Source organism: Nelumbo nucifera, chromosome 1 (genome assembly GCF_055504915.1).
Source record: "Nelumbo nucifera cultivar China Antique chromosome 1, China Antique-T2T, whole genome shotgun sequence".
Taxonomy (NCBI): Eukaryota; Viridiplantae; Streptophyta; class Magnoliopsida; order Proteales; family Nelumbonaceae; genus Nelumbo; species Nelumbo nucifera.
In genome coordinates, this window is record NC_142649.1 from 84110595 (window position 1) to 84137915 (window position 27321).

Consider the following 27321-nt stretch of genomic DNA (forward strand, 5'->3'; position numbering starts at 1 on the left):
CTAGCACAACCCACTATAGTGCGAGAATCATAAAAATGTGGGCACCTCTAGGCCATTCCAATAATTTAAAGCCAATTGGAAAAATTTAGGATGAAAAAATTCCCTTCCCCATCCCTCAAGGCGGGTTCCTACTAAAATCTGGGAAATTGGAAAAATTATCATCCCCATCCCCGCTGTGCGGACACCTACTACAAGGAAAATGGAGAAACTTGCCATCCCTAATTCACTTGTAATACTTGTAATGAAATAGTATTTTAATTTGAAATAACAAAAACTATAAGCAAGCAAAAAAATGGAAGGAGTAACTATAAGTGACATAATGACAATAGTGAATGAATCCTCTTCACTCCCTCCTCCCTGAAGGACCGAGTAGATGTAGAGGTGGACAGCTGAGATCTTGGCATACCAAACCTGCACACAAGGAGAATAAGAGTAGCTGCACAATATAGGATCCGAGACACCTAGCTCTCAAACAAAATTGCAAGAGAGAACTGTCAAATCTGGATGGGACCGAAATTTGGAGGTTGCTTGACCTTCTAAGTTATCTTGATTTTGCACATATGGCTATCTTTGTGATAGCCATATATATAGGTCTTTCCCTAATGTTCCCTTCCTTTTTTTGAGGAGGGAACTTAACCGACTTGAAGGTTTAGAGGGAAGACCAAGTTAAGAACTCTCCAGATTGAGACAAATGTCTCATACTGACCAAGGATCTAGCCACATGGTCATCCAATCTAGACTGGGTCAAATGGATATCCAATAACCCAATAAGAGCTCGAATTTGGATTCAGAACAATCCAACAATATTGATATCTTCACGCATAAAAACATTTACAAATAAACAATCAAATAAATTTTTTTTATAAAAAATAAATAAATAAATAATAATTTAAAATAAATGATTGTGTGTGATAGTATTACGTAGAGATAACCATAAAATAATCATCTTCTATCAACATGTAGCTTGTCACATAACCATTCGATATTCCAACATGTTGATGATCAAAGCGTCGGCCTATGGCCACTCTAACAACATCCCTCCCACTCCAGTGGTTAGTTACTGGTTGCAGGCTCACAGCTCTACGTCCCTGATCAAAAGTCAAAACGTTCTCTTAATCGTTTCGAGGGCATTTTCATCCGCAATCCGAAAGAGAGCGATTAAAGGGGTTCGTGGAAGAGCAGAATGTTTTGACTTTTGAGTTGGGGCCATAGGACTGTTAGACTGTAAGCCTGTAGTCACTTGAGAGAAGAGGATTCTTAAACCCATTAAAAAGATCGAAGTTTAACGGCTGACGTGGCTTTACAAGAGAGGAATTCGATCATCAGATCATATGGGTCGTTAGGCAGGATCAAAGTTGTGATTCGTGAGCAGTCTTCTTACATGCAAATTTGCAAAAGCAACTCCACTGTGGCTAGCATTCGACACTTTGACCTCCTCCCGCTTTCGTCACATCTCAACTCCTCTTCTCTTTCTTACCAAAAAAATAATTGCACCCCTTCTTTCGAATCATCGGTCATCTCTTGTTTTTTTTTATTTCCTTTGTCATTCCTTAATTCTTCTCCTCTTCAAGTTTTCTCCCTTCCCTCCATGGAAGTCTCCTCATCTCATCAGAAACCAGGTAAGTCCTGTTCTTCTTTCTTGACGTTTGAACCATTGTAACAGTGGTTAATGGTGACGGTGATCTCCTCGATTCTTTTCTTGTACTTTTTTTTTTGGTTTTTATTATTGTTTGGGCACAATCTGATTCTTGTCCGTGGTATTTTGAAGATGCATCTGAGGCTGAAAATGGTAACGATCTTCGGGTGCCTGTCTTCTCCTCCTCTGACGAGGTGAAAATTCTAATTTTCTCTTCTCCTGATTATAGTAGTTTCTACTGTTTCTGACGCGTCTCACTTTGTTTCACACTTAGAAGCTAGTCAGCTACAGTATTATTTGTGTTAATTTGTCACTTAATTATCTATTATTGACCTATTTTGACTAGCAATAAAGGATGTTAAGATAGACTGTAACGTCCAAGTAGCTTCTCTCTGTTCCTTTTCTGGACGGTCCGTGTGCCTTTAGCTCTGCTATATGAAGGTTCTGTATGGTTCTCAGAGTCCAGACTGTCCAAGAGCTGAGTTCGTCTGGATTGGCCATTTATGCATTGCTCTTCCTGCTTTTTACTTATCTATTTATCCATGGGTGTATGCCAGCTGCTGATCTGTTGAAGTTTTTAGAGACTTCAATTACAAAATGAAAATGCATAAAAAAGATTTCCTTCATCCCGAGGTTCTCCTATTCCTATATAGAGAGTCCAAGGCCAAGAGAGGTTGTCTGGAGAAGTTGCAAGGTCATTATTGTGATCCGAATAATATATTTTTAGTGATAAAAAAAATAATATTTTTTTTCTGCAACATAGCATAACGTGCACTCTTGTGGGTGAATTGGTAGTTACCTCTATGGGATTCAAGGAACCAGAGTTGGGTTATGATCTAATCATTTTATCACTTGTTCTTCAGTGAAGTGTGAAAACAAGAACGAATACACAGTGGGAAAAAATTAGATAAACTAGAGTTACCAATAAGAAATTTCTAGTTTCAGATGGCATTAATGGAAAATTAGATGTATCAAGCTGGAATTCTGCAAATGCAGACTGCAGGGTAACTGCTACACATGGTACTTTACCTAGTTTGCCATAAATTCTGATGTGGTTATATTCAGAAAAGCAAGTACTTGATATGCTTAACATATATGTATATCTGCAGCTACTTTCTGGCTTCTCCAATCAACATCAATTTTTTTTTATTTGATGGGGATTATCTTCATGAACTGTATGAATTAAATTTATTGCAAATCAAGTCAACCTAGGCTGGCTGATTTAATTGACAGTAATCAGCACAGTCTAAGGAGTCCCCTATTTTCTAATAAACTGATGAAAATTGCATACAGTTTGAAAAAAACCAGTGTAAATTATTTGTTACATTACCATAGGCCATGAGGAGGGCCAATGATGGCACAGAGAAAAAACTCTGTAAACATGCAAATGGTTTTGGGGTTTAGTTCATACAACCTGGCAAATCCTGGATAAAACATGGACTAATTGCATGATCCCAAATGTCCTATCTTCTGTAACATATTCATTTGTTCTATAACTGGCTAAAAGAAAAGAGAGATGGGAAGGGGAAGTAATCACTTAAATTGTTGAGTTTTGGGATGGAATGACCCTTAGTTGCAACTCAAGAATAAGGACTTTTCTGCTGAAAGACTTGATCTGCTGTTGATTAGGAAAACAATTAGAATTGCCTGCAATTCATGCAAACTTTTTTGTATTCAAATGGACCTGAGAAATCAATCTTGCATTTATCATATGCATTCATCTGATTGTAACCATGATCGTTGTTGTTTTTTTCTTATGTATTTAATTATTAGGTGCTTCAAAGACTACAGGGGAAATGGAAATCAGGAAAGAAGCAACCATATCCAGTAATGTATTCTAGCATTTTTGGTGGAATTACACTTGATCCAGCACTGATGGTTATTCCAATTGATGATCACATGGTTCACAGAGGACATGGTGTTTTTGATACATCCATGATTCTTGATGGGTAAATCCAGTATTTCCAATTCACAGTTTTAATTCTTACCTTAGCTTACATGCCAGCAATCTGTATTTCAGTTTTCCAACTTGCACAGTTGCACGCCATAGGTAATGCAAACCAGATCAGTAGCACTGAAACCAAGGCTTCACCTTTTAGTGTGGCACAAGATACCTGCATATCTGTTAACAGTGTCACTTATTGAATATGTTGTTTACTCTAGATGCTTATATGAGTTGGATCATCATCTGGATCGGTTTCTGAGATCAGCATCAAAAGCAAAAATTTCTCCTCCCTTTCCTCGATCAGATCTAAGAAGCATTCTTGTGCAACTGATAGCAGTGTCACAGTGCAGAAAAGGCTCTCTGAGATACTGGTTGAGTGCAGGCCCAGGGAATTTCTTGTTGTCACCTTCTGGCTGCCCAACATCTGCATTCTATGCAGTTGTAATTGATGAAGACTATTCTCAGTGCAAAGAAGGGGTGAAGGTGATAACATCGACTATACCAATGAAGTCACCACTATTCGCCACAATGAAGAATGTGAATTACCTCCCAAATGTCCTCTCAATGATGGAAGCAGAGGAGAAGGGAGCATTTGCTTCTATCTGGGTGGATGAGCAAGGTTATATTGCTGAGGGACCAAATGTGAATGTGGCCATTATAAGCCAGAACAAGGAGCTCAAGTTACCCTCATTCAATAAGGTCCTTAGTGGGTGCACCGCTAAAAGGCTTCTTGCCCTGGCACCCAAATTGGTTGAGCAGGGCCTTCTAAAAGGTGTCAGGACTGCAGATATACCAGTGGAAGAAGCCAGAAGTGCAGCTGAGATGATGTTTGTGGAAAGTGGTCTCCCCATACTACCAATCATCATGTGGGATGAGCGACCCATAGGAGATGGTAAATGTCTCCTAATTTCGTGACCTTAATTTTATGTATGCATTCTCATGTAGGCTATTCTAATTTCATGTGGACCTAGTGAACCACTTAATTAAACTTTTGTGTTCCATGAAAATCTCCTTGTGATGGAATTTTTCGTTTTGTTTTTGCAGGAAAGGTTGGAGAGCTGACTCTTGCACTCTCTGATCTGCTTTGGGAGGATATGTTAGCAGGTCCAGAGACACAGAGGCTACGCATTTCTTATGTGTAGAGGAAACATAAAAAGATTAAGATGAAGGAAACAGTGCTTTCTCTATAATGTTCATGTCCATTGTTGATGTTTTCTTGATCAAAATTACTTCATCTTAGATCATTTTGGCCTTTGTCCTCTTAAATGTCTTTTTTCTTTTCTGATAGCCAATGATGATAAGTCTGAGCCAATCTTGGTTGTTGACATTTTATGTTGATCTTGTTAAATGATATCTTATAATTTGCAATTTAGGTAAAACTGTCATGTTCATATTTCATACCATATTGTGATACATGAGATAGCTTATGACATCCCTGTCATTTATGTTAGATTTTGCCGGTATCCCAAAGTATCATATAAACAGATTCTGGTTTCTGTATCAGAGCATCTACATAGGCTGCTTGAGTTGGAACTGTCATGAGATGGGGGAACACTTAGCAGTTCCTGCAATGCACCTTATTTAACATCTTGATGTTATTTTCATTACAAAAACAAATTATCTCTTCTAATTTATCAGGGACAGATTTAAATCTTTTTGAGGATTTGCAATGTTTTCTTTGTTATTGTTCTTGGGACTGGGGAGATGTAACTAAAATTTCTCTTTATAACAAAATTTTGGCCCTTAACCTAATTCCTGTGCCATCTTCACCCAATCTGGTACAAGGCCTTACTGGAAATATATATAATATATCATCTGTTTCAGCATAAATTATGATGTGATAAGGCAAGCTCGAGTTTCCTTTGTTTCCGTTTTAGCTTCATTTGTACTCATGCTAACTTTTAGGCCACATTTGATGATTTTCCTCCAATTTTAGTGCCTTTATTTTTGGTCCTCAGTAGAATAGACCTGGTCATGTTTGGTATATATAAAAAAGAAAAGAAAATGCACCCATTTTCTCTTCTCAGATACAAAAATGATCTCCTTGCCTTCCCTTTCAAATCAGATATACGGGATGATGTATGCCTTTATTTCTTGGGAGAATGACGGTTCAGCCCAGGGTCAGAATTTTTAGGCCCAAGGTACAGTTAGGGTGGGTGCCAGCTCAGAATTGATGCTAATTCACAGGCGGGCCTTGGTGTATATAGTGGGGGTATTTGACATTTTGAATGTTTATAGGTCTGCAGTGGAATTCAGAAATCTGCATTGGGCCTGTCCGTACTTTTCTGTTCTTTCTTCTTTTGGATGGACTCATTTTGCATGTTTCTGTAGAAATCATTTTGGTGTCCAATACTTGATAGCCAGGGAAAGGAGGATAACCAAATGAGATGGACATGAAGCATGGGAATGTGGGAGTGGGACAGCAAATCTTGAAGAAAATGCGAAGTGTAGGATTCTAGGGTCCATTTGGTTCAAGGTTGGAATCAGAATCAAAATCCTCTGGAATTGGAATTGGAATTGCCTATTCCCCAACCTTTGGTTCAAAAGGGAATTGAAATCGGAATTGAATTTTATAAGATATGCACAACTCTCAAGGAGGATTGGCATTGGATAAAGAGATATAAGGTTTGGGGGTGTCACTTGTATTTCTCTTTTTCTATTTGGTTGGTTGGAATGGGATTCTCATTTCCAATGGGAGAGTCCAGAATGGCCATTCTGCCAAGAATGATAATCAGAACCATTCTGCCCAATCAAACATTCCAGACCTCTATTCACAATATCCAAACGAACCCTTATGTGTTGGGTTGTTGGAAAAGTTAAATTTCTTGTAATATGGCTGGAATCGGGATTTCCTACTAACTTAGGGGGCACTTTACAACATGAATATGTTTTTTGTTTTCATTTGTTTTTAGAATTGCCACATCATCAAAAGAACAAAAACATGTTCTTGAGCTCTGTTTTTGTTTTGAAAGGAAAAAGTAAGTTGGTTTTGTTTCAAAAACTAATACATTTTTTCGAACCAATAAAATATTGGTTTTTAAAACAAAAACAAATTTTCTGATATATAAATTATATGATTTATAGAATATAATATTAAATAATTACATGAAAACATGTTTTTAAAACCAGATTTAAGAACTTTTTTTCAGTTTTAAAAACAAAAAATACACGCAACCCAAAAATATGTTCTTTGTGTTTTAATTTTAAAAAATAATCTATTTTCAAATCAGATGGTTTTGATTTGTATTTAGAACCGGCAATTAATCTTCTCTCGTCTTTGCTAACCTAATAAAACACCACCTGTCCCTACCCATATTACAAGAAACAAACTTTTTTCTATTAACCCCAATTAAACATACACCACGTGTCCTTTCCCATGTTATAAGAAACAAAGGCCTAATTAATATAGAGATGTTCTTCCCCTTATCAGAATCAGATTATATGGGTGTGTGCTGGCATACTGCGGCTCGGCTGTAATAGGATAAGAATAAAAAACCATCAAAACCCATTGTAGTAGAGTTAATCTGTTGTCTAGCCGAACCATTTGCTGATGGACTAGTTAGTCTATAATCTGTATATCTCCAACACGTGGAGGAACACTTGTTTGCATTAGGCCAAACCAAAATTATATTGGCACATTGCGAGCCGATTGACAGGACTGCAACTCTGTAACACAAAAGAAAACCTGATTTACCGTGGTATCCACTTTGCCAATAAGCAACAGGAGAATTTACCAGACTTGTTGCAGATGCGGCAAAGACATCAATCTTGGCGAGCAGAATTGGTCAATGGAAAGAAAATCGGTGAGTGAGCTTGGTGTGGCCAATCCCAAGTGCCAAATTCTATTAACTGTCTTTGCAGCATTAGTTAATGGAGAATAAATCAGTGTGTGAGTTTGGTCAATCCAGAGTACTTGCATTCTGAATGGAAGTATGGAACATTGAAAGCAAACCCGCTTTTGATTTTCCTATCAAAAGAAACTAAGGAAAAAGTTTGCCAGAGAAAATCGTAATATTGTCGGTCTGGACGTGTCCTTATCCGAATCCCCGAGCCAGCCTCTATTCATTTTCGTGCAACTACACCAGCATCTGACTGTTTTATAAGTAACAAAGAACAAGACCATTGATTCCAACTTGAAGCGAAACTGTGATCACATTTTTTCGTCCATCTCACTTCCATTTGTTTTCTTCATTCCTTCCCTCTTCGAACTAACAGCATCTTCTCTTGTGGGGTTTCTGAAAAAGCATTTCCCGTTCCTCTAAGCTTTCAAGTTTCATCATTTCCCACCATGGAAATCTCTTCTGTTCAGAATAAAACAGGCAAATTCTGGCTTTTTTTTCCCGCTATTCTGTGATTCAATCCATCAAGAGTAGGATGGTGTCTTAAACTCTTTTTGTTCCTTGTTGCTTTAGATGAGACCAATGGATCCGAGAGTGACGGAAATAGCAGCCGTCTTCGAGTGCCCGTTTTCTCCTCGTCGACAGAGGTACCTCCGGTTCTCTTTATTTCATTCTAGGGCCATGGTGAGCCCTAACCTCCACTGCTGTTGCACGACTAAGCCATAGGCTTGATATGGGCTACACAATCCCATATCCAACATAGAGCTGAGGTGCTAGATCGTAGGACAAGTAATCCTTAATAACTAATGAACCACCATGATTATCAGTACTCAGAAGGTGAGGTTCTAATTGCGTAACAGAGAAATACCATACTGTAGCAGCAGGTGCTTGAAGCCGAGGTTGGTCAAACTAATTCATTGATCCTAACTTACCAGATATTAACCTTTTCTATTCATATGTTTTCAACTGGTTCTCTGAAATAATGAAGGGATGAAGAGATCATCCAATCTGTTGAAGTTTTGGAATGGTTGGATCCCTAGGTGTAATTGCTCTTCGAACAGTACTGGGTGAGTATTTAGTCTTGCTCTGCCGTTGGTTAGGCTAACACCGGTTCTCTTCTTGAATTCAATTGTCAGGTCCTCGAGAAACTGCAAGAAAAATGGAATTCAGGGAAGAAGCAACCATATCGAGCAATGTATTCTAGCATTTTTGGTGGAATTACTCTTGATCCAGCTTTGATGGTTATTCCAATCGATGATCACATGGTTCACAGAGGGCATGGTGTATTCGACACAGCTCGAATTTTTGATGGGTAAGTCCAACATAGTTGATTATGCTTAAACTATAGCTTACAGCCCACAACTACAAACTTGTGCTTCGATTTAAATCCAAAATAATCAAACTTACTAATTGTTTCAAGTTGCCCAGAAGTTTACTAGCTGTTTCACTTGTTGAATTTCTTTCTTGTTCTCTCTCTCTCTCTAGTTACATATATGACTTGGACCATCATCTGGACCGATTGTTGAGATCAGCATCAAAAGCAAAAATTCCACCCCCCTTCCCTAGATCAACTCTAAGAAGCATTCTTCTGCAATTGACGGCCGTGTCACAGTGCAGAAACGGCTCGTTGAAATATTGGTTGAGTGCAGGACCAGGGGATTTTCTGCTGTCATCTGCAGGTTGCTCAACACCTGGTTTCTATGCAGTAGTCATCGAGGGCGAGGGATCCCCACAGCCACAGAAAGAAGGCGTGAAGGTGATAACATCCACCATACCCATGAAGTCCCCGCTATTTGCCACAATGAAGAATGTGAATTATCTGCCCAACGTCCTTGCCAAAATGGAAGCCGAGGAGAAGGGAGCATTTGCTTCCATCTGGGTCGATGATGAAGGTTGTGTTGCAGAGGGACCAAACATGAACGTGGCTCTCATAACTCAGAAGAAGGAGCTTCTGCTGCCCTCATTCGACAAGGTCCTGGCTGGGTGCACTGCAAAAAGGCTAATGGCCCTGGCACCAAAATTGGTTGAGCAGGGCCTTCTGAAGAGTGTCAACACTGCAGATATACCAGTGGAAGAAGCCAGAAACGCAGCCGAGATGATGTTTGTAGGAAGTGGGCTTCCCATATTACCTATCATCATGTGGGATGAGAAACCCATAGGAGATGGTAAGCAACCAGCGACCATCCCCCCAAAGCTTTTGGCTTCTTGAGCTGCTTGAGCTCCGAGACAATATCTCTTGTTCTGATACAATTTCGGGTTTTGATTTTGCAGGAAAGGTTGGCAAATTGACCCTTGCGCTTTCAGATATGCTTTGGGAGGATATGATAGCAGGCCCTGAAACGCAAAGGCTACGAATTGCTTACGTGTAGCAACTGCAAGTTAAAAAGGAAAATGTAAATCACCATTTCTTCTGTACCCACTGAACAGAATTAACTCCGGACTTGATCCAGAGACTATGTTTGTGTATGGTGTGAGAAGGTAGGGTGAAACAAACTGGAATATAATATATATCTGTGTCTTTGTTTTTGTAATTACAAGTAGAAATTGAAATACGTCTTTACATGTGATCTGAGTCGGATAAAAATGTAGAATAGAAGATCTAAAAAATACAATCTAGCATACAAGGAAAGAATAAAGATATTCAGTTTAAAAGACATCTCTTTTTAGCCTAATATGCAATTGGAATTAGGCGTCTATGGAAGGATTAATTGAATCATGGCTGGTAATATGCCAAGGGTAAACCCCCATATCTTGTCGGCATTTACTCTCTTACATTCACCCATGTAAATAGAGATCAATTTATAAGAAATACAACTCAGTTTTCCGATACCACCCCTACCGTACCTACAACCAAGTGTGCTGATATGTTTTTTCGCTGCACCACCATCTCCACCGGTCTTCCCTTTATGGCAATAAAATTCGCCACCACTACTCCCTCTACGGCGATGAAATGTAAGTGAGAAAATAGACTATTCTTCCGCAGCTGCCTCCTATCTCGGATCATTCTTGACCGGTAACAATTGGGGAGGACCTTGTAGATGAACAATGAGGGCTTTTAAAGGTCGAATTCGTAGATCGAATTCTTCCTGAATGGCAAGAATTGGGATTTGGGATTTGGGATTTGGGAAAGGCGAAGGCTTCACCCACACCATCTGTGAAATCTTCCATCAATTTCTTTGCTTACCATTTGCGCTGAAGTCTGAAACCTTCCCCGCTTTGCCATCGTTGGGCCCAACATATACGAGAGTCGAGAAAATGGGAGTCCCCGGATTCAGTGGGACCCTTCGGGGCTTGCTATTCCGTTAACCTAACAAGTCTGTTAATCGTTGTCAGCCTGGTTCAACTGGTTAGGTAAAAATAAAACCCGAGCCTTATCTTTTTCCCTCATTCGTTTGAACTCTCTTTTCTTAGTTTTATTTTCACCCGAGCCCTAGCTCAAGAGTAAGAGGCCACTATCACCAGTGGCAATTTCAGCAAGTCCGATGGCGTGGAGTCAGTCGGCAACAAGAATCAACAGACGGTAAGCATCCATTCTCCTCATTTTCCTTCTAAACTTGTTATTCCTCTCCAATCTGATATTCTTCCTTTCAATAGACCACCAGCGACGATTTCTTTGTTTCACTGAACTCCGACAACATGGAATCAACAGGCGATAGGAGTAAAGTGGCAGTTGAGTTGGGGGTCTTAATTGTTTTAAGTTCTAACATTGAAAATCTAACCAGTTTTATCTCAACTCTATTTCCTTGACACCAAGATAAAAGGTTTGATAAAAAACGGAGAGAACAAGCTATCATTGGATGGGAATACTTGTTTTGCTAGACAGATTGAACATTTCAAGCTTTTGATCAATCTACGACAACATGAAGATTCATAAACCAGACCTTATTCTTCCCAAGATGTGGGACATTTGATTATGGCATCTTCACAACTCACAAGACTTCCACTCTTGTCCGAGTGCATTCTGCATGTTGGAACTTTGAACTAGAATTGCAAGAACATCTTAACACAGTTGGAAATGTTGACATGGTCATAGACTTCGAAATTTTAACTTACACAGGGAAGGCAATAGAACTATATTGTTGTTTCCCGATTCAGAGAGAGAGAGAGAGAGAACCCATCTAAATTACTCCATGGGTGATAAAAGTAAACTCTTCATTTATTCATAATAGAAAATCTCACACAAGGCCGGGGGATCCAAATAAAATGTGAAATACAAAAATAAGAACTCCATTATATCCGATTACTACATCAAATCCCACCATGGAGTGTTTCTTTGCCAAGCAATACCCACGTGCAAATCGGAAAACCCTCGTGCCTCCGACGATTGGCATCTCTCTTACTTCATTCACGATCGGGTTCCGACCCACCATTCTCAAGGACCCTATCATTGTATGGCCAGCTAACAAACGCAAAGGCGAGAGTCATTAGAAGGCTGAACTCGTTCTGCTGCGAAGACATGGCATAGAGATGCAATTGGGTCAGAGCTCGTGATATCGGATAGCTGATGGTAAATCGGCGTGGAGGCCCCAACCCAACTTCCGGTTTAGACTTGTCACCGGTTTATTCCACGCTGTCGAATCTCGGTAAAATAGAGAAATTGCCACCGGTGGTATGTAGAAAGGAAGAATATCATATTGGAGAAGAATAATAGGTCAGGAAGGAAAACGAGGAGAATGGATGCTACCGCTGGTTGATTCCACACCGTCGGACTCGTTAAAATTACCGCCGGTGAGGGTGGCCTCTTGATTGAGCTAGGGCTTGGGTGGAAAATGAAACCGGGGAAAGAGAGTTCAAACGAATGAGAAAGATAGGACTCGGGTTTTGTTTTTACCTAACCGATTGAACCGGTTGAACCTTTTATATATATATATATATATATAAAGGTTAAAAAAGAAAATGAAAAATAACTAATGAGTTCAAAAATCTCAAAATCGAGCTCTTTCAGTTTATTGAGTTCAAACCTCCTTACCAGTTACCTCTCAAAACCCTAACCCTCCATCATTCTCTTCATTGTCGCCAAATGCCAGCCGAGCAACCATCATTGGTTCATCACCAGTCACTGCCCCTCATCGTCTGAGCAACCACCATCCTTTCGGCGAACGTCGTCGTCGCTCATCTCATCTTTCCCCTTACCTTTATCTCTCTTCTCTTAGAATCTCAGTGAGACAATGACTCGTTGCCCGAGCAACCACCATCATCAACAGTAGCGTCAGTGATAGCAGTCGAGCACCGGTCACCGGCCATAGCTCAAGCTCAACGTTGTCTCCTTGGTCCATTCGCCACTACTCAAGCTCAAGCAAACCTTACACTTCAACCGTTCAGCATCATCAGCCTTGTGCTGCAACCCACGACTGCCACCAGGAACCCATGCCATTACATACTCACACTTGCCCACCGCCGGGAACCGCCTACCGCCGTCCCCTGCCTCTTTTCTCAAGGTAATTTGATTACAGTCTTACAGATTGGTTCCTATGCTAAATTTTTTAGACTGTTCAACTCTTTTTCTAATGAGATAGTGATTTAGATTTTTCAGCTCTTTTCCTATGCTAAAATTTTCAAATCACAAATTTCTGATAGTGGTTTAGATAATGATTTATTGTTTTTTTGGTTTTTGGTTTTGAGCTAAAATTTTCAGATTAAATAAGATAGAATAGATTACAGATTTAGGAATTGGTTTATTCATTTTCCTATTCTAATGAGATAGAATAGATTACAGATTTTCGAATTCTAACAATGTTTTTAGATAATAATTTATTGGTTTATTGGTTTCTAGTTATGACTTATGAGCTAGATTTTTCAGCTTAAATGAGATAGAATAAATAGAATAGATTATAAATTTAGGAATTGGTTTATTCATGTAGATAGTGATTATGTTGCAAATTTTTTTGTCCTAATTCCTAAATGATATTGTGAATATTTATTGCTTCTCATTTTTAGTAATTTTATTTTATGATTATCCATTTACCTTGCTAGTTTTAAACTTCTGATATTTTTTTAAACTTTATTTTGTGTAATTTTTATTTAGGTTCCACTTTTAGTTTTGAAGAAAATATTAAATGTCTGGATCAGTTAATCCTTCTCAATCTAGCACTGGACCTAATGCCAATAGTGAAAATGGTGAAAATGTGAATAGTCCTAGTGCTGCATTGCCTCCATTGGTCCCTAGAAAAAGAAAAAGAACATCTGAAGTATGGAACCATTTTCACATAATTCTTAATGCAAAAAATGAGGAAATAGTTGTTTGCAATTATTGTAAACAAGATGTTAATGCAACAAGCACTAGTGGGACCACTCATCTAGCTAATTGTGTCTCAAGATGTCCACTAAGATTACCAAAAGGACAAAGAGAAATTGGACAACAAATGTTGACAATTTCTACAAATGTAAGTGAGTCAACCCACAAATTAGAGGGATGGGGATATGATCCCATAAAGAGTAGATATGATTTTACAAGATATCTAATCAAACATAACCAACCATTTAGCATGGCAAAGCACGAGTTCTTGAGATTTGGGTTATTGGTCTTAATCCCATGTTTAAAATGGTTTCACGTAACACAATTAAGAATGATTGCATGAAAACCTATGAGGATGAGAAAGAGAAGTTTTATTGCATTCTTGATAGGCTTGATTCCCAGGTTAGTCTCACTACTGATATATGGATATCATGGCAAAATATTGGATATTGTTGTTTAACTATACATTACATTGATGATAAGTGGCAATTGAGAAAGAAGATTATAGTTTTTCGAGCTATTAGAGAGAAGCATGATGCTATAAACCTTACTAGAGTCATCAAAGATCTTATTTTGCATTGGAACCTTGATAGTAAAGTGATGACTTTTATTGTTGATAATGCTTCTGTGAATGATGTTGTAATTAGAAACATGAAGGAGTGGCTTTCTGGGTAGGGTAAACTTCTTTTGTCAAGGGAATTGTTTCATGTGCGTTGCATAGCACATGTTTTGAACCTCATTATGCAAGATGGGTTGGATGTTGTTAGGCAATTGATGGGAAAAATTAGAGAATCAGTCAAATATTTACAAGTTTCAAGCCAAAGAAATCTGAAATTTGAAATGGCAAAACGTCAATTAAAGATTCGTAGTAAAAAGGAGTTGGTTTTAGATTGCCCCACAAGATGGATACATCCTATGATATACTCAAAACAGCACTTAAGTATAGGGCTACATTTGCTTGATTGAAACAAATTGATAAAGAATATAATCTTAATCCATCTTTTGAGGAGTGGGATATTGGTCAAGTTGTTTGTAAATGTTTGGAATATTTTTATGAGGCAACTAATGCATTTTCAGGGACTACATATCCAACATCCAACTTGTTTTTCTCCCGATATTTGTGAGATTCGTGTGCAGATTGATGAATGGCTTTTGAGCAAGTATGATTATATTCAAGCAATGGTTGGTGATGGTGCGCAATCTGGCCGATCTTAGCTGTCAACGACCTTGCCTCTGAACTGAATTGCAGGGAACCTAAAACAGAGAAGATGAGGAAGCTCCGGGGGGAACCCGGTGTAAAGGCTCCGAAGCTCAAGTTAGAATCCTTCAAAAGCAAGATAAAACCAAATAGCTCGAAGTTTGCATACCTTGTTCTTGGGGGGTAGAGAGCCTTTTATAACCACCTCGCGCACTCACTCCTAAGCTTCTGCTAGGTCGGCATGATTACTTTCGTGCTTCTGCCAGTTCGGGTGTCATCACCTTTGCTGGGGCAGAACCGCCACTACTTATTTTGTCGGAGCCGTCTCTGTAACTGGAGATGGCGGTGGCAGGTGGCGGTGGCAGGTGGCCGTTGAAGTGCGGTTGTCAAGCGTCAAATCCCAAGTCAGTCAGGTGCGCCGCCCCTGGATACGGACTCCTTCGGTGTCAGGTACGGTGTGGTTTGTCTAGTTCGGCGTTCTGGAGGTGAAGTGCTGGAGTGGTGTGCGAGGTGAACTCTTGAGTTCGGATAGGGGGTGTCCCGAACTGCCATGAGGCGGGCCAGTTCGGGTCACTGCTTTGTGTGGCTCGGGGCCTAAGGGAGAGTTCGGGCTCCTCGTAGGGAGTTCGAGCTCTTAGTAGGGAGGTCGGGCTCCTCGTAGGGAGTTTGGGCTCCTCGAAGGGAGTTCGGACTACTGGTTTCTTCCCTTTGGTGCTTGCGCCCTGGGTACGCTGTTTTAAGTGCCGAGCTATTTGTTTTTGCCACGTGGAGTGATTGCGAGGTCGGGCCAAATCTTCCTTCATCAATTGCCCCCACTCCTCGCACTAAGGGTCTTGCCCTGGTGCGGGGAGTTCGCAAGGTGTCAAGTGGATTTGCTCTATACTTTGAATCTTGGTTCGGATGGCGCGAGGTGCGTTGTCAGGGTTCCTTGGGTTTCTTCGAGCGCTCAAAAGGCGGGAAACGTACCAACCTGCCTAAACGCTGATAGATGCGACAACGCGTGCTTTATTTCAAAATTTCAAAAAAGCGCGCCACTTGGGAGGTGCGATAGCAGGCGTCTTTTCAAATTTGAAAAAACGTGCCGCTACCGCTTTTATTGTGAGGAGACGTGCGCTGGCGTTCCGTTAGTTTTGAAAAGACGTGCGCCGGTGCTCTGTCAGTTTCAGGAAGACGTGTGCCGGTGCTCTGTCAATTTCAGAAAGACGTGCGCCAATCACGTCTCGGTCTCAGGGGACGTGTGGTCAGTGCGGCTGTGGGCCGTCGGATTGGCTTTGATGTAAGCCGTCGCTTTTCGATCACTGTGAGTATAAATAGCGGGGGGGACCCCAGTCGTTGTCACTTCTGTATTACTCTCGAGCTCGCGTTCGAGTTTCACCTCGCATCCAGGTTTTTCCAGTTCACGTCCAGGTTTTTTCAGTTCACGTTCAAGGTCTTTTGCTCGTCCGAGCTCTTGTGGTCTACAGCCTTTTCCGGGTAAGTACTTTCCTGGAATCCATCTTACTCCCCGATGTCTATCTTGGATAGCTCAGATAGTCCTTCCAGCGGGTCTGATAGCCCTAGCGAGCCAGAGGTAGAGCTCGAGGAAGAGTTCGAGCTCGTAGGCCGAGGCGCTTCGGGTAGTTTGGCGTCTACCTCTCATCGGGGTCGAATGTTAGACAAGTTTGGCCCTTCGACCATGACGCCCGAGGGGCTCCAATCCCTCATTACCTACTATAACTTGCCCGGGGAGTACGCTTATTTCATACCTTCGAGTAGCTTTCCTTGGGAACACGGTCCTGATGAGATCGTGATATTCTGGGAGCAGCTCGCCACGGGGTTGCGATTGCCTTTCCATCCCCTCCTTGTCGAAGTCTTGAACCACTTCGGCGTGACGGTCGGCCAGGTTCACCCGAACTCCATTCGAAATTTGGTGGGGACAATCTCCTTATTTTGCAAAAAGAGCTTTCCTTTGGACTTGGAGATTTTTTCTTCAATCTTGATGCTTAAGAAGCAAGTGGGTCCCCTCCCCGGGCGTAGGCGGGCATATTACCTGTCTCCTCGCCCGGGCTTTAAGCTTTTACATGAACTCCCCAACAAAGTCCCAGCATGGAAGCGAGATTATTTAGGGGTGCGAAGTGTGCTGGGGTGGCCGTTTCAGACCGGGTGGGGGATGGCCGCTCCTGACTCCGGGGTCACGCTTGACAAAGAGACGGCGAAGGGCCTCCGGCAATGGGCGTGGCTTGGGATGAAGTGTCAACAGTATCTGACGGAGGCCAAGCTCATTGCGGCCAGCCTGAGCTCAGGTAGGTTCTTCATTTAGAGATTCTGTCTTGCTGTCTTTTTTGCTTTTTACTGATGGCGAACTTCTTTTCGCAGGTGTGATGGACTCTCGAGGGACCCGTGGTGGGCACTTGTTCCAAGGCATGAAGAGGAGAAAGCGGGTTGCCAAGCGAACTCGCGCCGAGATGCCCCGGGATGCGGAGCCCGAGGTGCTGAACTATCCGTCAGAAGATCTGCCTAGGGAGCCCCGGATGGTTCCTCCAATGCAGGAGCCGACAGGGGTCCCTTATGCTGAGACTACTTACACAGGGGCTCCTATATACTCCGGTGCTCCTGCTAACTCCGGTTCTGCTCATACGCGAGCTGGGCCCTCAGGCTCGGGGGACCCGGGGGATTTCAGGAGTGTGCTGTCGCCGACCCATGCTCTTCAAAAGAGTAAGGAGGTCATTTTCCTCGAGGAGGTCGCGGCGTGGACTGATCTCCCTCTACATCAAGTGCCTGTCATGTCGTTACCCATGCCATGGTGGTAAGTGTTCTCCCTTTTTTAGAGCTCTTTGGCTTTCGTTTTGTTGGTTTTTTTGATCACTCGGTTCTTTTTGGTAGGTGAATTCTTCTATTCACGCCTTGGCGGCTCAAGTGGAGAGGAACTTGAGGTAGGCGCGAGCTTCCGAAGAAGCTCTTCGCGCTGCTGAGACGACTTCGCGAGCTGCTGAAGCGGCTGCTCGTGCTGCCGAGGAGGCTGCTCGTTTTTCACGGACCAGGCAGGCGAGGTCTCTGAGAGATGCCGAGGCCATGGGAGTGGTGGTGAAGCACATGGTGGACTTGAGGCTGGATCTCCAGCATCAGGTTGAGTACCTTCAGGAGGACATCAGGGAGAGGAGACAGATCTTTTCTCAAGGTATCGAAGATGCCAAGAAGAAGGCTGTCGATGAGTACATTGCTTCGTCGGGCTTTGATGATCTAATGGTGGATTCATACAGGAAGGTTTTAAACTAAGCCGGTGGATGATCCGGAATGCGTACCCCAAGCTCGATATTAGCGCATAACTCAGGAGATGGCCAATGCTGCTGATGGTGAGCCAGACTCCGAGGGCGAGGCGGGGCCTTCGAGTATTGTTGAAGTGCCTTCTGATAATGAAGAAGTAGCTCCGGGCTTGTAAATTTTTTTTTTGAATGTACTACCTTACTTTTGAAATGGAATAACTTTTTTTTGGTTAAGTGTTGGTTGTTCTTTCTCCCGAACTGAGCATATTGTCGAATTAATCATACGTCCAATCTGTTTCCTGCCCGGGCTACCGCACTCGCGCGGCCAGTTTTGGTGGTGATTTTATCCACTTTGCTTGGCGGTCTATAGGTAGTATCGCCTTAGGTTGACGATGTTCCATGCTCGGGGTACTTGCTTACCCTCTAAGGTTTCGAGCTCGTATGCCCCCACGAGTGCTTTCTTTACTCTGTAGGGTCCTTCCCAATTTGGTCCGAGTTTGCCCACGCCGGGTTCGAGTACCATGATCTTACGGAGAACAAGGTCGCCGACGCGGAAGCTCCTCTTCTTTACTTTGGCATTATAGTACCGAGCTACCTTTTGCTAGTAGGCCGCTGTTCGGATGTGCACGAGGTCTCTTACCTCATCCAGTAGGTCGAGGTTGGTGCGTAACTTGTCTCCGTTTGTCTAGTCGTCGTATGCTTCAAGTCCCAGTGTAGGTATTTCGATTTCCGTTGGGAATACCGCTTCGGTGCCGTAGGTGAGGTTAAAGGGGGTATTTCCCGTAGCGGTTTTTTCCATGGTTCGGTGATCCCATAGGACACTTGGTAGCTCGTCCACCCACAACTCTTTAGTTCGGTCTAGTCATGCTTTCAGTCCGCGGAGGATGGCTCTGTTCATTACTTTTGTCTGACCGTTTGCCTGCGGGTGTGTGACCGACGTGAAGTTCTGATGAATTCCCATATTTTGGCATCTTTCTTGGAACTTGATATCCTCGAACTGTTTGCCGTTGTCGGAGATCAATACCCGAGGTAGCCCGAAGCGACATACTATGTTCTTCCAAAAGAAGCTCTGTATGTTTCGGGCTGTAACTGTTGCCAGAGGTTCAGCTTCTCCCACCTGTTGCTGGTGGGAGTGGCCCCAGAAGGTCGATGCCCCATTGTGCAAAGGGCCATGGACTGGTGAGGTACTTGAGGTCGATAGCAGGCTGATGGTGGATATTGGCATGCTTCTGACACTTGTCGCATTTTCTGACGAGCTCGACAACTTCTGCCTTCATCATTGGCCAGTAGTATCCTTGTTGAAGTGCCTTTTGAGCGAGGGCTCTGCCCCCAGGTGTCCACCGCACAGACCTTCATGAGTGTCGCGGAGTACGAGCTCGGCTTCAGCAGGTCGTAAGCAATGCAGGTAGGGGAGCATGTAGGATCGTCGGTACAACCGTTCGTCTATTATGACGTATTGTTGCACCCTCTTGGCTGCATTGCGGTTTGTAGGGAGGGTTCCATCTAGCAGGAAGCTCGCGAGTGGGTCGATCCAGCTCAGCTCTGCTTCAAGAACGGGAGCGACCTCTTCTGCCCCATCGAGAATGTTGGGCCGAGGTAAGTCCTCTATGTACACAGTTCTCGTGGCGTTTTGACTCGTGCTGGCTAACCGGGATTTTCCTGATGAAGTGTGATTGGAAGTTGAGCAGAGCCTCCTTTACTTTTGCCAAGTCTGCAATCATAGTGAGCTCGCGTGCTTCGTACTCGCCTGTAACTTGGTTGACCACGAGCTGGGAATCATTGCAGATAACTACGTGCTTTGCTCCGACCTTGTGCGCTAGGTTCATCCCGGCTATCAGTGCTTCGTACTCCGCCTCGTTGTTGGATGCCGCGAACTCAAAGAGTAGTGCGTATTCCAATTTCGTCCCACTCGGGCCGCGTAGCACTATTCCAGCCCCGTTGCCCTGCTGGTTCGAGGAGCCATGTACGTGAAGGATCCAGGGCTCCTCATCCCAGTTCGCGTTTGGCCTAACCAGGAGAAATGCTACACTGGTTGCTACTTCACGGGGTTCGGACTCTATCGGCTTGGGAGCTCCGAGCTCGCCCAAACTAGGGATCTCGGGCTCGACTGGCTCGGGGGCTTCGAGGCTAAATGTGCACTCGGCGATAAAATCTGCCAAGGCTTGGGCCTTAATAGCAGTTCTTGGCTTGTACTGGAGGTCATACTTGCTGAGTTCGATGGCCCATTTCGTCAGTCAACCGGAAACCTCGGGCTTGAGTAAAACTTGCCTCAGAGGTTTGTCAGCCAAGACGATGACGGTGTGAGCCCAGAAGTACGGGCGGAGTTTCCGAGCTGCTATCACCAGTGCGTATGCTAGCTTTTCTATCTGCGAGTACCTTGTCTCTGCTCCCTACAAAATTTTACTAACATAATAGATGGATCGCTGGACCCGATCTGCTTCTTTTATTAGTTCCGAACTGACCACCTTGTCGCTTGCAGAGAGGTACAGTTCTAAGACCTCGCCCTCCTCGGGCCGGGCAAAGGTTGGCACACTAGCAAGGTAACTTTTTAGCTCGTCAAACGTGAGCTGGCAGCCTTGGGTTCATTCGAACCCTTTGCCTTTGACTGCTTTGAAGAAGGGTAGGCAGCGGTCTGCTGATTTAGACATGAAGCAGCTTAGAGCGGCTATGCGGCCGTTTAGCCTCTGAACTTCTTTTACTTTCCAAGGTGGTCTCATATTTAGGATGGCTTTTATCTTGTCCGGGTTGGCCTCAATACTGCGCCGGTTGACAATGTACCCTAGGAACTTGCCCGAGGTGACACCGAAGACACATTTGTTAGGGTTCAGCTTCATGCTAAATTGACGCAGGATTTGGAAGACAGAATCTAAGTCTTGTATTAATTCCTGTGAAAACTGTGTATTGACGACCATGTCGTCTACATAACATTCTATCTTCGTGCCAATCAAGGGCCAAAATAGCCTATTTACAAGTCTTTGGAAGGTTGTCCCGACATTTTTTAATCCGAAGGGCATGACCTTGTAGCAGTACAGGCCGAACTCGGTTATGAAGCTGGTTTTTTCCTCATTAGACTGGTCCATCCTGATTTGGTTGTAGCCCGAGTAGGCGTCTAGGAAGCTTAGCAACTCATGTCCCGAGGTCGCATCCACTAGGCGGTCAATTCTGGGGAGGGGGAAGCAATGTTTTGGGCAAGCTCGGTTCAGGTCAGTGTAGTCGACGCACATGCGCCACTTACCGTTTGCCTTTTTCACCAACACTGGGTTGGCTACCCAGCTCGGGTAATGGACTTCCCTTATGAAATCTGCTGCGAGGAGCTTTTCGACCTCCTCATCGACTGCCCTCCAGCGCTCTGGGGCTAAGTTGCATTTCTTCTGTCTAACGGGTCTGACTACAGGGTTAGTATTAAGTTTGTGAGTTATCAGGCTGGGGTTAATACCGGGCATGTCGGCCGCGGACCAAGCAAAAATATCTAAATTTTGAAGTAAAAAACTCACCAGTTCGGTTCGTAGTGGTTCCTCGACGAAAGCACCGATCTGTAGTGTGCGAGCTGGGTCTGTAGCCGAAGTTGGGACTGCGATCGTTTCCTCTGTGGGCGAAGCTCGTTCCTCGCCTTGCTCCGTAGGCCACTCTAGTTCAAGGTCGTCGGTCACCTTGGTTTTTCCCTTCAGGGCGGCAACATAACACTTGCAGGACTCGAGCTGGTCGCCCCGCGCTACCCCCACACCGAAGTCTGTAAGGAACTTCATTGCCAAATAGTATGTGGAGACCACTGCCCGCAGGATATGCGTGATTGGCCGCCCTATTATGGCATTGTATGGGGAGGGGGTCGCGACCACCAGGAAATCATGGTTGAGTCTGACCGCACAAGGCCATGTGTCGACTTCCACAGGTACTGTTATTTTTCCAAGGGGCCTGACTTCCTCTCCGCTGAAACCCACCAGAGGAGTGTTCGCGGGCTTCAGCTCGCTCCTCTGTAACTGTAACTGGTCAAATGCTAACTTGAAGAGGATGTCCGCTGAGCTACCCGAATCTACGAGTACGCGCCTGACCTCGAAGTCGCTGATCCTTAGTTTAATGACAAGCGCGTCACCATGGGGGTAGTGGACCCCTTGCGCATCGTCTTCCGTGAAGAAGATCGGTTCTTCAGTCTTTGGTCTTTTTGGGGGGTTCTGTTCCTCGAGGGTCGCTTCGCGAACTGACGTCCGGGCTGCTACCGAGGTACACCCTGCTACCACTAAACCTCCCACAATTACATGGATGGTTCCCCGAACTGGCCTCTCTTCCGGAGGCTGTCGCTGCAACGGTTCGGCTGGTCTACTGCTAGATTCGGGGGCATCCTTTCCGTGCTCCCCTTGCCAACCTGCCTTATTGTTATTATTGTCGTGTTGTACAAAATTTCTTAAGTATCCGCGACGGATGAGTCCCTCTATCTCGTCCCAGAGATTATTACACTGTTCGGTACTATGACTGTGGTCTCTATGGAAACAACAGTACAAATTCTTATTTCTCTCGTTCGGATTTCCCTTTAGGCGAGGTGGCCACTTTACGTATGGGGCGTCCTTGATCGTCATTAAGATCTCGGTCCACCTCGTGTTTAACGGCGTGTAATCCGTCCGAACTGCTAGGGGAGCTCGGAACGACTGGTTCGGCTTCGGCTCTCGGGCCGGGTTCTTCTTATCGACTAGGTTGGAGGGCTCGCCTTCCCTCTTTCTTTTCTCATTCCCGCTTTCGGTTCGTTGGTTGATTTCTTCCTTTATTCTCATGAACTTATCCGCGAGCTTGAGGAATTCGGCCACGGTTGCGGGCTGGTTAGCTACCATGTGCCATTTGAACTCTTTGTGCGTTACTCCTCTCTTGGCCGCCGCGAGCTGCACTGCGGGGTCTAACCGCGGTATCTGTAAGCATGCTTCATTGAACCGCTTGATGTAGGCCCAGATGGATTCTCCTTCCCTCTGGACTACTCCGAAGATGCTTTCCTCTGTTCTGGGGCACCACTTGCTGGTGACAAAGTGTGCGGTGAAGACTTGCACGAACTGGGCCCAGCATTTTATCGACCCGGGGGCCAGGTTCCTGTACCAAGTGTGGACTACCCCCCTGAAGGTGGTGGTGAAGGCCACACACATGCACGATTCACTAGCCCTGGCGATGTGCATTTGGGACTGAAAAGCGTCAACGTGGTCGTTGGGGTCGAAGGACCCATCATACTTGTCCAAAGGTGGGAACTTGAAATCTCTGGGCAAGGGGACCGCCAGGAGTTCTGATGCGAGGGGGGAAGGAACTGAGAGAATCGGGGCGGCTCCTACCTCGTCCGAGCTCGTCTCTTCCTTGCCTCTGAGCTCTGGCAGGACACGGGTGGCAGTTCGGCGACTTCGCCGGCGCCTTCGTTGTTGAGTGGGCCTGGTACTGGCGTTGTTGGCCTCTGTGTTGCCGAGCTCGATGGGCCCGAAATGCTAGTAGTCTGCTGCCAGGGCGCCAAATCAGTTTTCCGTGAGCGGGAACTCGGGCCTGGAGCGCCGAGGTGCCGACCTTGCGGGTGAGGTTCCTGACCCACCTGCGAGCTGCGAGGCGGGGATGATTTTTCTCTCTCTTCAGCCTGGGGACGAGGCCTGGCTGTTAGGGGGGTTCTGGGGCTAGGAGGCCTTTCCCTGGTGGGGGTGTCCATCCTATGGGGAGGCCTTAACCGGCCTCGGAGCAGGGTGCCGAGGTGGAAGTAGTGGTTGGTTCAACGGCAATTGGGGAACTACTGTTGATAGTGATACTGGGAGATGTTGTGCAGTACTTGGTGCTGATGGAGCTGGTGTTGTTGGAACTGTTGCATTTGGGCTTGCATTGCCCACATACACTGCATCAGGTCGTCCAACCGGTTTTGGCTGGCTGCCAGGGGGACGGCATTTGGTTCAGTAAAGGTTGTCTCGATAGGGGGAGGAAAGGGGATGCTCATGGCAGGAAGGTTTACGGGCGCCACTGCTTGTGGCGCATTCAAGCTGGGGATCCCATCCACCGAAAGGGGGATTGTGAACTGTCCGACGCACACCACGAGGACTTGAAGTTGTTCCCCGGTGGTGTTTGTCTCCGTGCCACGTCCGGCGTTGCTGGAAGAAGCCATGAGTGTTGGGTTTTTTGAAGAAAAGAGGTTATGAGAGTCTGGAGGGAGGCTTTTTGAATCGGTTCCCACAGACAGCGCCAATTGATGGTGCGCAATCCAGCCGGTCTTAGCTGTCAACGACCTTGCCTCTGAACTGAATTGTAGGGAACCTGAAACGGAGAAGATGAGGAAGCTTCGGGGGGACCCGGTGTAAAGGCTCCGAAGCTCAAGTTAGAATCCTTCAAAGGCAAGATAAAACCAGATAGTGCGAAGTTTGCATACCTTGTTCTTGGGGGGTAGAGAGCCTTTTATAAGCACCTCGCGCACTCACTCCTAAGCTTCTGTCAGTTCGGTATGATTACTTCCGTGCTTCTGCCAGTTCGGGTGTCATCACCTCTGCTGGGGCAGAACCACCACTGCTCTTTTTGTCGGAGTCATCTCTGTAACTGGAGATGGCGGTGGCAGGTGGCCGTTGAAGTGCGGCTGTCAAGCGTCAGATCCCAAGTCAGCCAGGTGCGCCGCCCCTGGATACGGACTCCTTCGGTGTCAGGTACGATGTGGTTTGTCTAGTTCGGCGTCCTAGAGGCGAAGTGCTGGAGTGGTGTGCGAGGTGAAGTCTTGAGTTCGGATAGGGGAGTGTCCCGAACTGCCATGAGGTGGGCCAATTCGGGTCACTGCTTTGTGTGGCTCGGGGCCTAAGGGAGAGTTCGGGCTCCTCGTAGGGAGTTCGAGCTCCTCGAAGGGAGTTCAGACTCCTCAAAGGGGGTTCGGACTGCTGGTTTCTTCCCTTTGGTGCTTGCACCCTGGGTAACACTGTTTTAAGTGTCGAACTATTCGTTTTTTCCACGCGGAGTGATTGCAAGGTCGGGCCAAATCTTCCTTCATCAGTTGGGAAAATTCAAGAAATATTGGGATGAGGTTAATTTACCTTTGGCAGTAGCAGTGGTTCTTACTCCAAGATACAAGTTGGCATTTGTGAGGTATAATTTGCATAGAGTTTATGGTTATGTGGGAGAAGATAAAGTGGCAAAAGTGTGTGAATGCAAATTATGATACCTCATCCACTCCTAATGTAGAGAGTACTCCCCTTGAATCATTCATAACAAGTTCAGCTTCGGGTGTGATGCAAGAGAGTAAGAAGAAGTATCTCAAAGGCTTTCAAAAATCGTGCACAAGTGATGAAACAACAACATCGATGTTCTATTACAAAAAATTAGAATTGGACCAATACTTGGAGGAGTCATTGATTCCAAAAATGCCAAATTTTAATGTGCTAAATTTGTGGTCAATTAATCATTCTAAGTTCAAAATTCTCTCAAAAATGGCTCGTGATGTCCTAGCAATTCAAGCAACCATTGTAGCATCAAAGTCAGCATTTAGTATAGGTGGTAGAGTGTTGGATCCTTATCAGTGTTCATTGCTTCCAGAAATAGTGGAGGCTTTGGTTTGTGCACAATATTGGATTGAAGCACCTAAACCAAAAACTCCATGTAAGTAACTATATTCATATATATTTTTGGTATTAAGCTTATAATTTTTTTTAAATGAGTGTATTAATCGTATTCTATGTTTCTCTTTGCATGTTTTAGTTTCTTTTGATGAAACACCTGCTTCTTCTATGTGTCCTATTGGTAAATCTATTGAAACTCCGATGACTCCATCCTCAAATCCAAGTGGAAGTGAAAGTGCAAGCACAAATGTTGATGGAAATGGTGCTCATGCAAGTGGTGCATCTAATTAGCATATGTAAGATTGAAAATAATTTTCATTCTTTTAAATATTTATGAGTTGTGATTAATGTTTCCCAAGATTTGGACTAACATGTGGTTTTATACTTTTCTTGTTGTTTTTGTTTTGTTTTGTTTTTTTTTTTTTTTGTAGGCTTAAACTTTGGTCATTTGCATGAAGGATAGTTTGGAGCCTTAAATAAGTTAATTGGTCATTTGCATGAAGGATAGCTCATTAGCCTTGAAGAAGTTAATTGGAGCCTTGAACTATCTTTTATAGTTTTTTTGTAATGGTTGTATGGATAAATTGGTTATTTTAAACTATTTGGGACTGATTTTGATATATGCTAGTTAGCGTTTTTTTCTTCTTTTTGGTTTTGTTGAGTTGACACTTAGTGTGGCTATGTGAGTCTTTAGTTTTGGTACTTTGATGAATATGGTTTAGACTATAATCTAAAGTAATCAAGTAACTTATGTTTTTCCTTCTCTTTAATTGATTATGGTTGTTGAAGTATTGAATAGTTCATGCTTTGATTAATAAGGGAAGCAATGAACAGGTAATACTTGAGTTTTGACATCTTTATGTTTATTTTTTCAAAGTATAGTTTCAAAGGAATTTTACTAATTAGGTTATAATTTTTGCAGTCTTTTGGTTTGAAGTTGAGAGAAAACAAGTGAGAATCCAATCCAAATGCAGCCTTAGGTGATGGGCAAGTGAGGGAATGGGCTAGTTTTGTCAACCTTCCTATGGGCAAACAAGTGAGAATCCAATCCAATCCAAATGCACCCTTTCTCTTGATGAACTTCTGACACATGATGCTATGAAAACCAAATTAGTAATTATATTTACTTATCAACCTTCCTATGGGCTAGTTTTGCACAAGCACAAACACAATATGTCTATATTGTTCTGCCAGTTCCGGAAAGCTCCCGAAGGCTCACCCAAGAAATTCAAAGCTCAAAAGCAGTTCCTGGATATGATGTCCCACAGGATGCACATAGACCACAGTATGATGCTCATTGGGAAGCTTTTGTTTGGATATGAGAAAGGTCCTAAAGTGCTGAAGACTGTTCGGCCTGCAGGGTAGCCTCTGGTAGATGACTGGGATTGCCTCAAGAGTTAAGACTATGGTAAGAAGACGATGCCTAGGGATGTATACTAGTGGAGCTGATTATGTTGATTTCAGTTTAAAGGCTTGTAATTAAAATGATGACTCAAGGTACAGTTTCTTCTCTAAAATGATGTATGTACTCTCCACCGTGCAGGTGAGAAGATGATTACATGGTACCAACAGTATAGGAGGAGAGCATTGTTAGCTGCTGCCTCATAATGATATATTGGTGGCAGCCTTCAATATACATGTACATATTTTAGTATTGGAAACTCTTTTCCCTAAAATTCTATTCTCATGTT

At 43.8% G+C, this 27321-nt stretch overlaps 2 protein-coding genes and 1 long non-coding RNA gene across 7 annotated transcripts; all 3 read left to right on the plus strand.

The window, feature by feature from the left end:
• The first annotated feature begins 994 nt into the window (after positions 1 to 994).
• LOC104599460 (D-amino-acid transaminase, chloroplastic-like) lies at positions 995 to 7084 on the plus strand. The gene is made up of 5 exons (XM_010262009.3): positions 995 to 1619; positions 1769 to 1830; positions 3410 to 3585; positions 3800 to 4473; positions 4626 to 7084. Exons 1-5 carry the CDS (start codon positions 1382 to 1384, stop codon positions 4721 to 4723), a joined length of 1248 nt encoding a protein of 415 aa, XP_010260311.1. The 5' UTR covers positions 995 to 1381; the 3' UTR covers positions 4724 to 7084.
• Positions 7085 to 7232: 148 nt separating this feature from the next.
• LOC104599458 (D-amino-acid transaminase, chloroplastic-like) lies at positions 7233 to 9982 on the plus strand. Of its 4 annotated transcripts, none has more exons than XM_088886926.1 (5): positions 7246 to 7384; positions 7994 to 8067; positions 8557 to 8732; positions 8906 to 9585; positions 9692 to 9982. In XM_088886926.1, the coding sequence occupies exons 1-5, from the start codon at positions 7330 to 7332 to the stop codon at positions 9787 to 9789; spliced, it is 1083 nt and encodes a 360-aa protein (XP_088743052.1). In that variant the 5' UTR covers positions 7246 to 7329; the 3' UTR covers positions 9790 to 9982. The 4 variants fall into 4 exon arrangements, with proteins under 4 accessions (XP_010260309.1, XP_088743052.1, XP_010260308.1 ...); XM_010262006.3 differs by lacking the exon at positions 7246 to 7384 and adding an exon at positions 7456 to 7900; XM_010262007.3 differs by lacking the exon at positions 7994 to 8067 and having other exon boundaries at positions 7233 to 7384.
• A 3330-nt stretch (positions 9983 to 13312) lies between these two features.
• On the plus strand, positions 13313 to 27306 carry LOC104599462 (uncharacterized). Of its 2 annotated transcripts, XR_016075719.1 has the most exons (5): positions 13313 to 15498; positions 24887 to 25670; positions 25770 to 25926; positions 26062 to 27038; positions 27174 to 27306. It is a non-coding gene; the product is annotated as an uncharacterized LOC104599462 (long non-coding RNA). The 2 variants fall into 2 exon arrangements; XR_016075713.1 differs by having other exon boundaries at positions 13317 to 25670.
• The last annotated feature ends 15 nt before the right edge of the window (positions 27307 to 27321 follow it).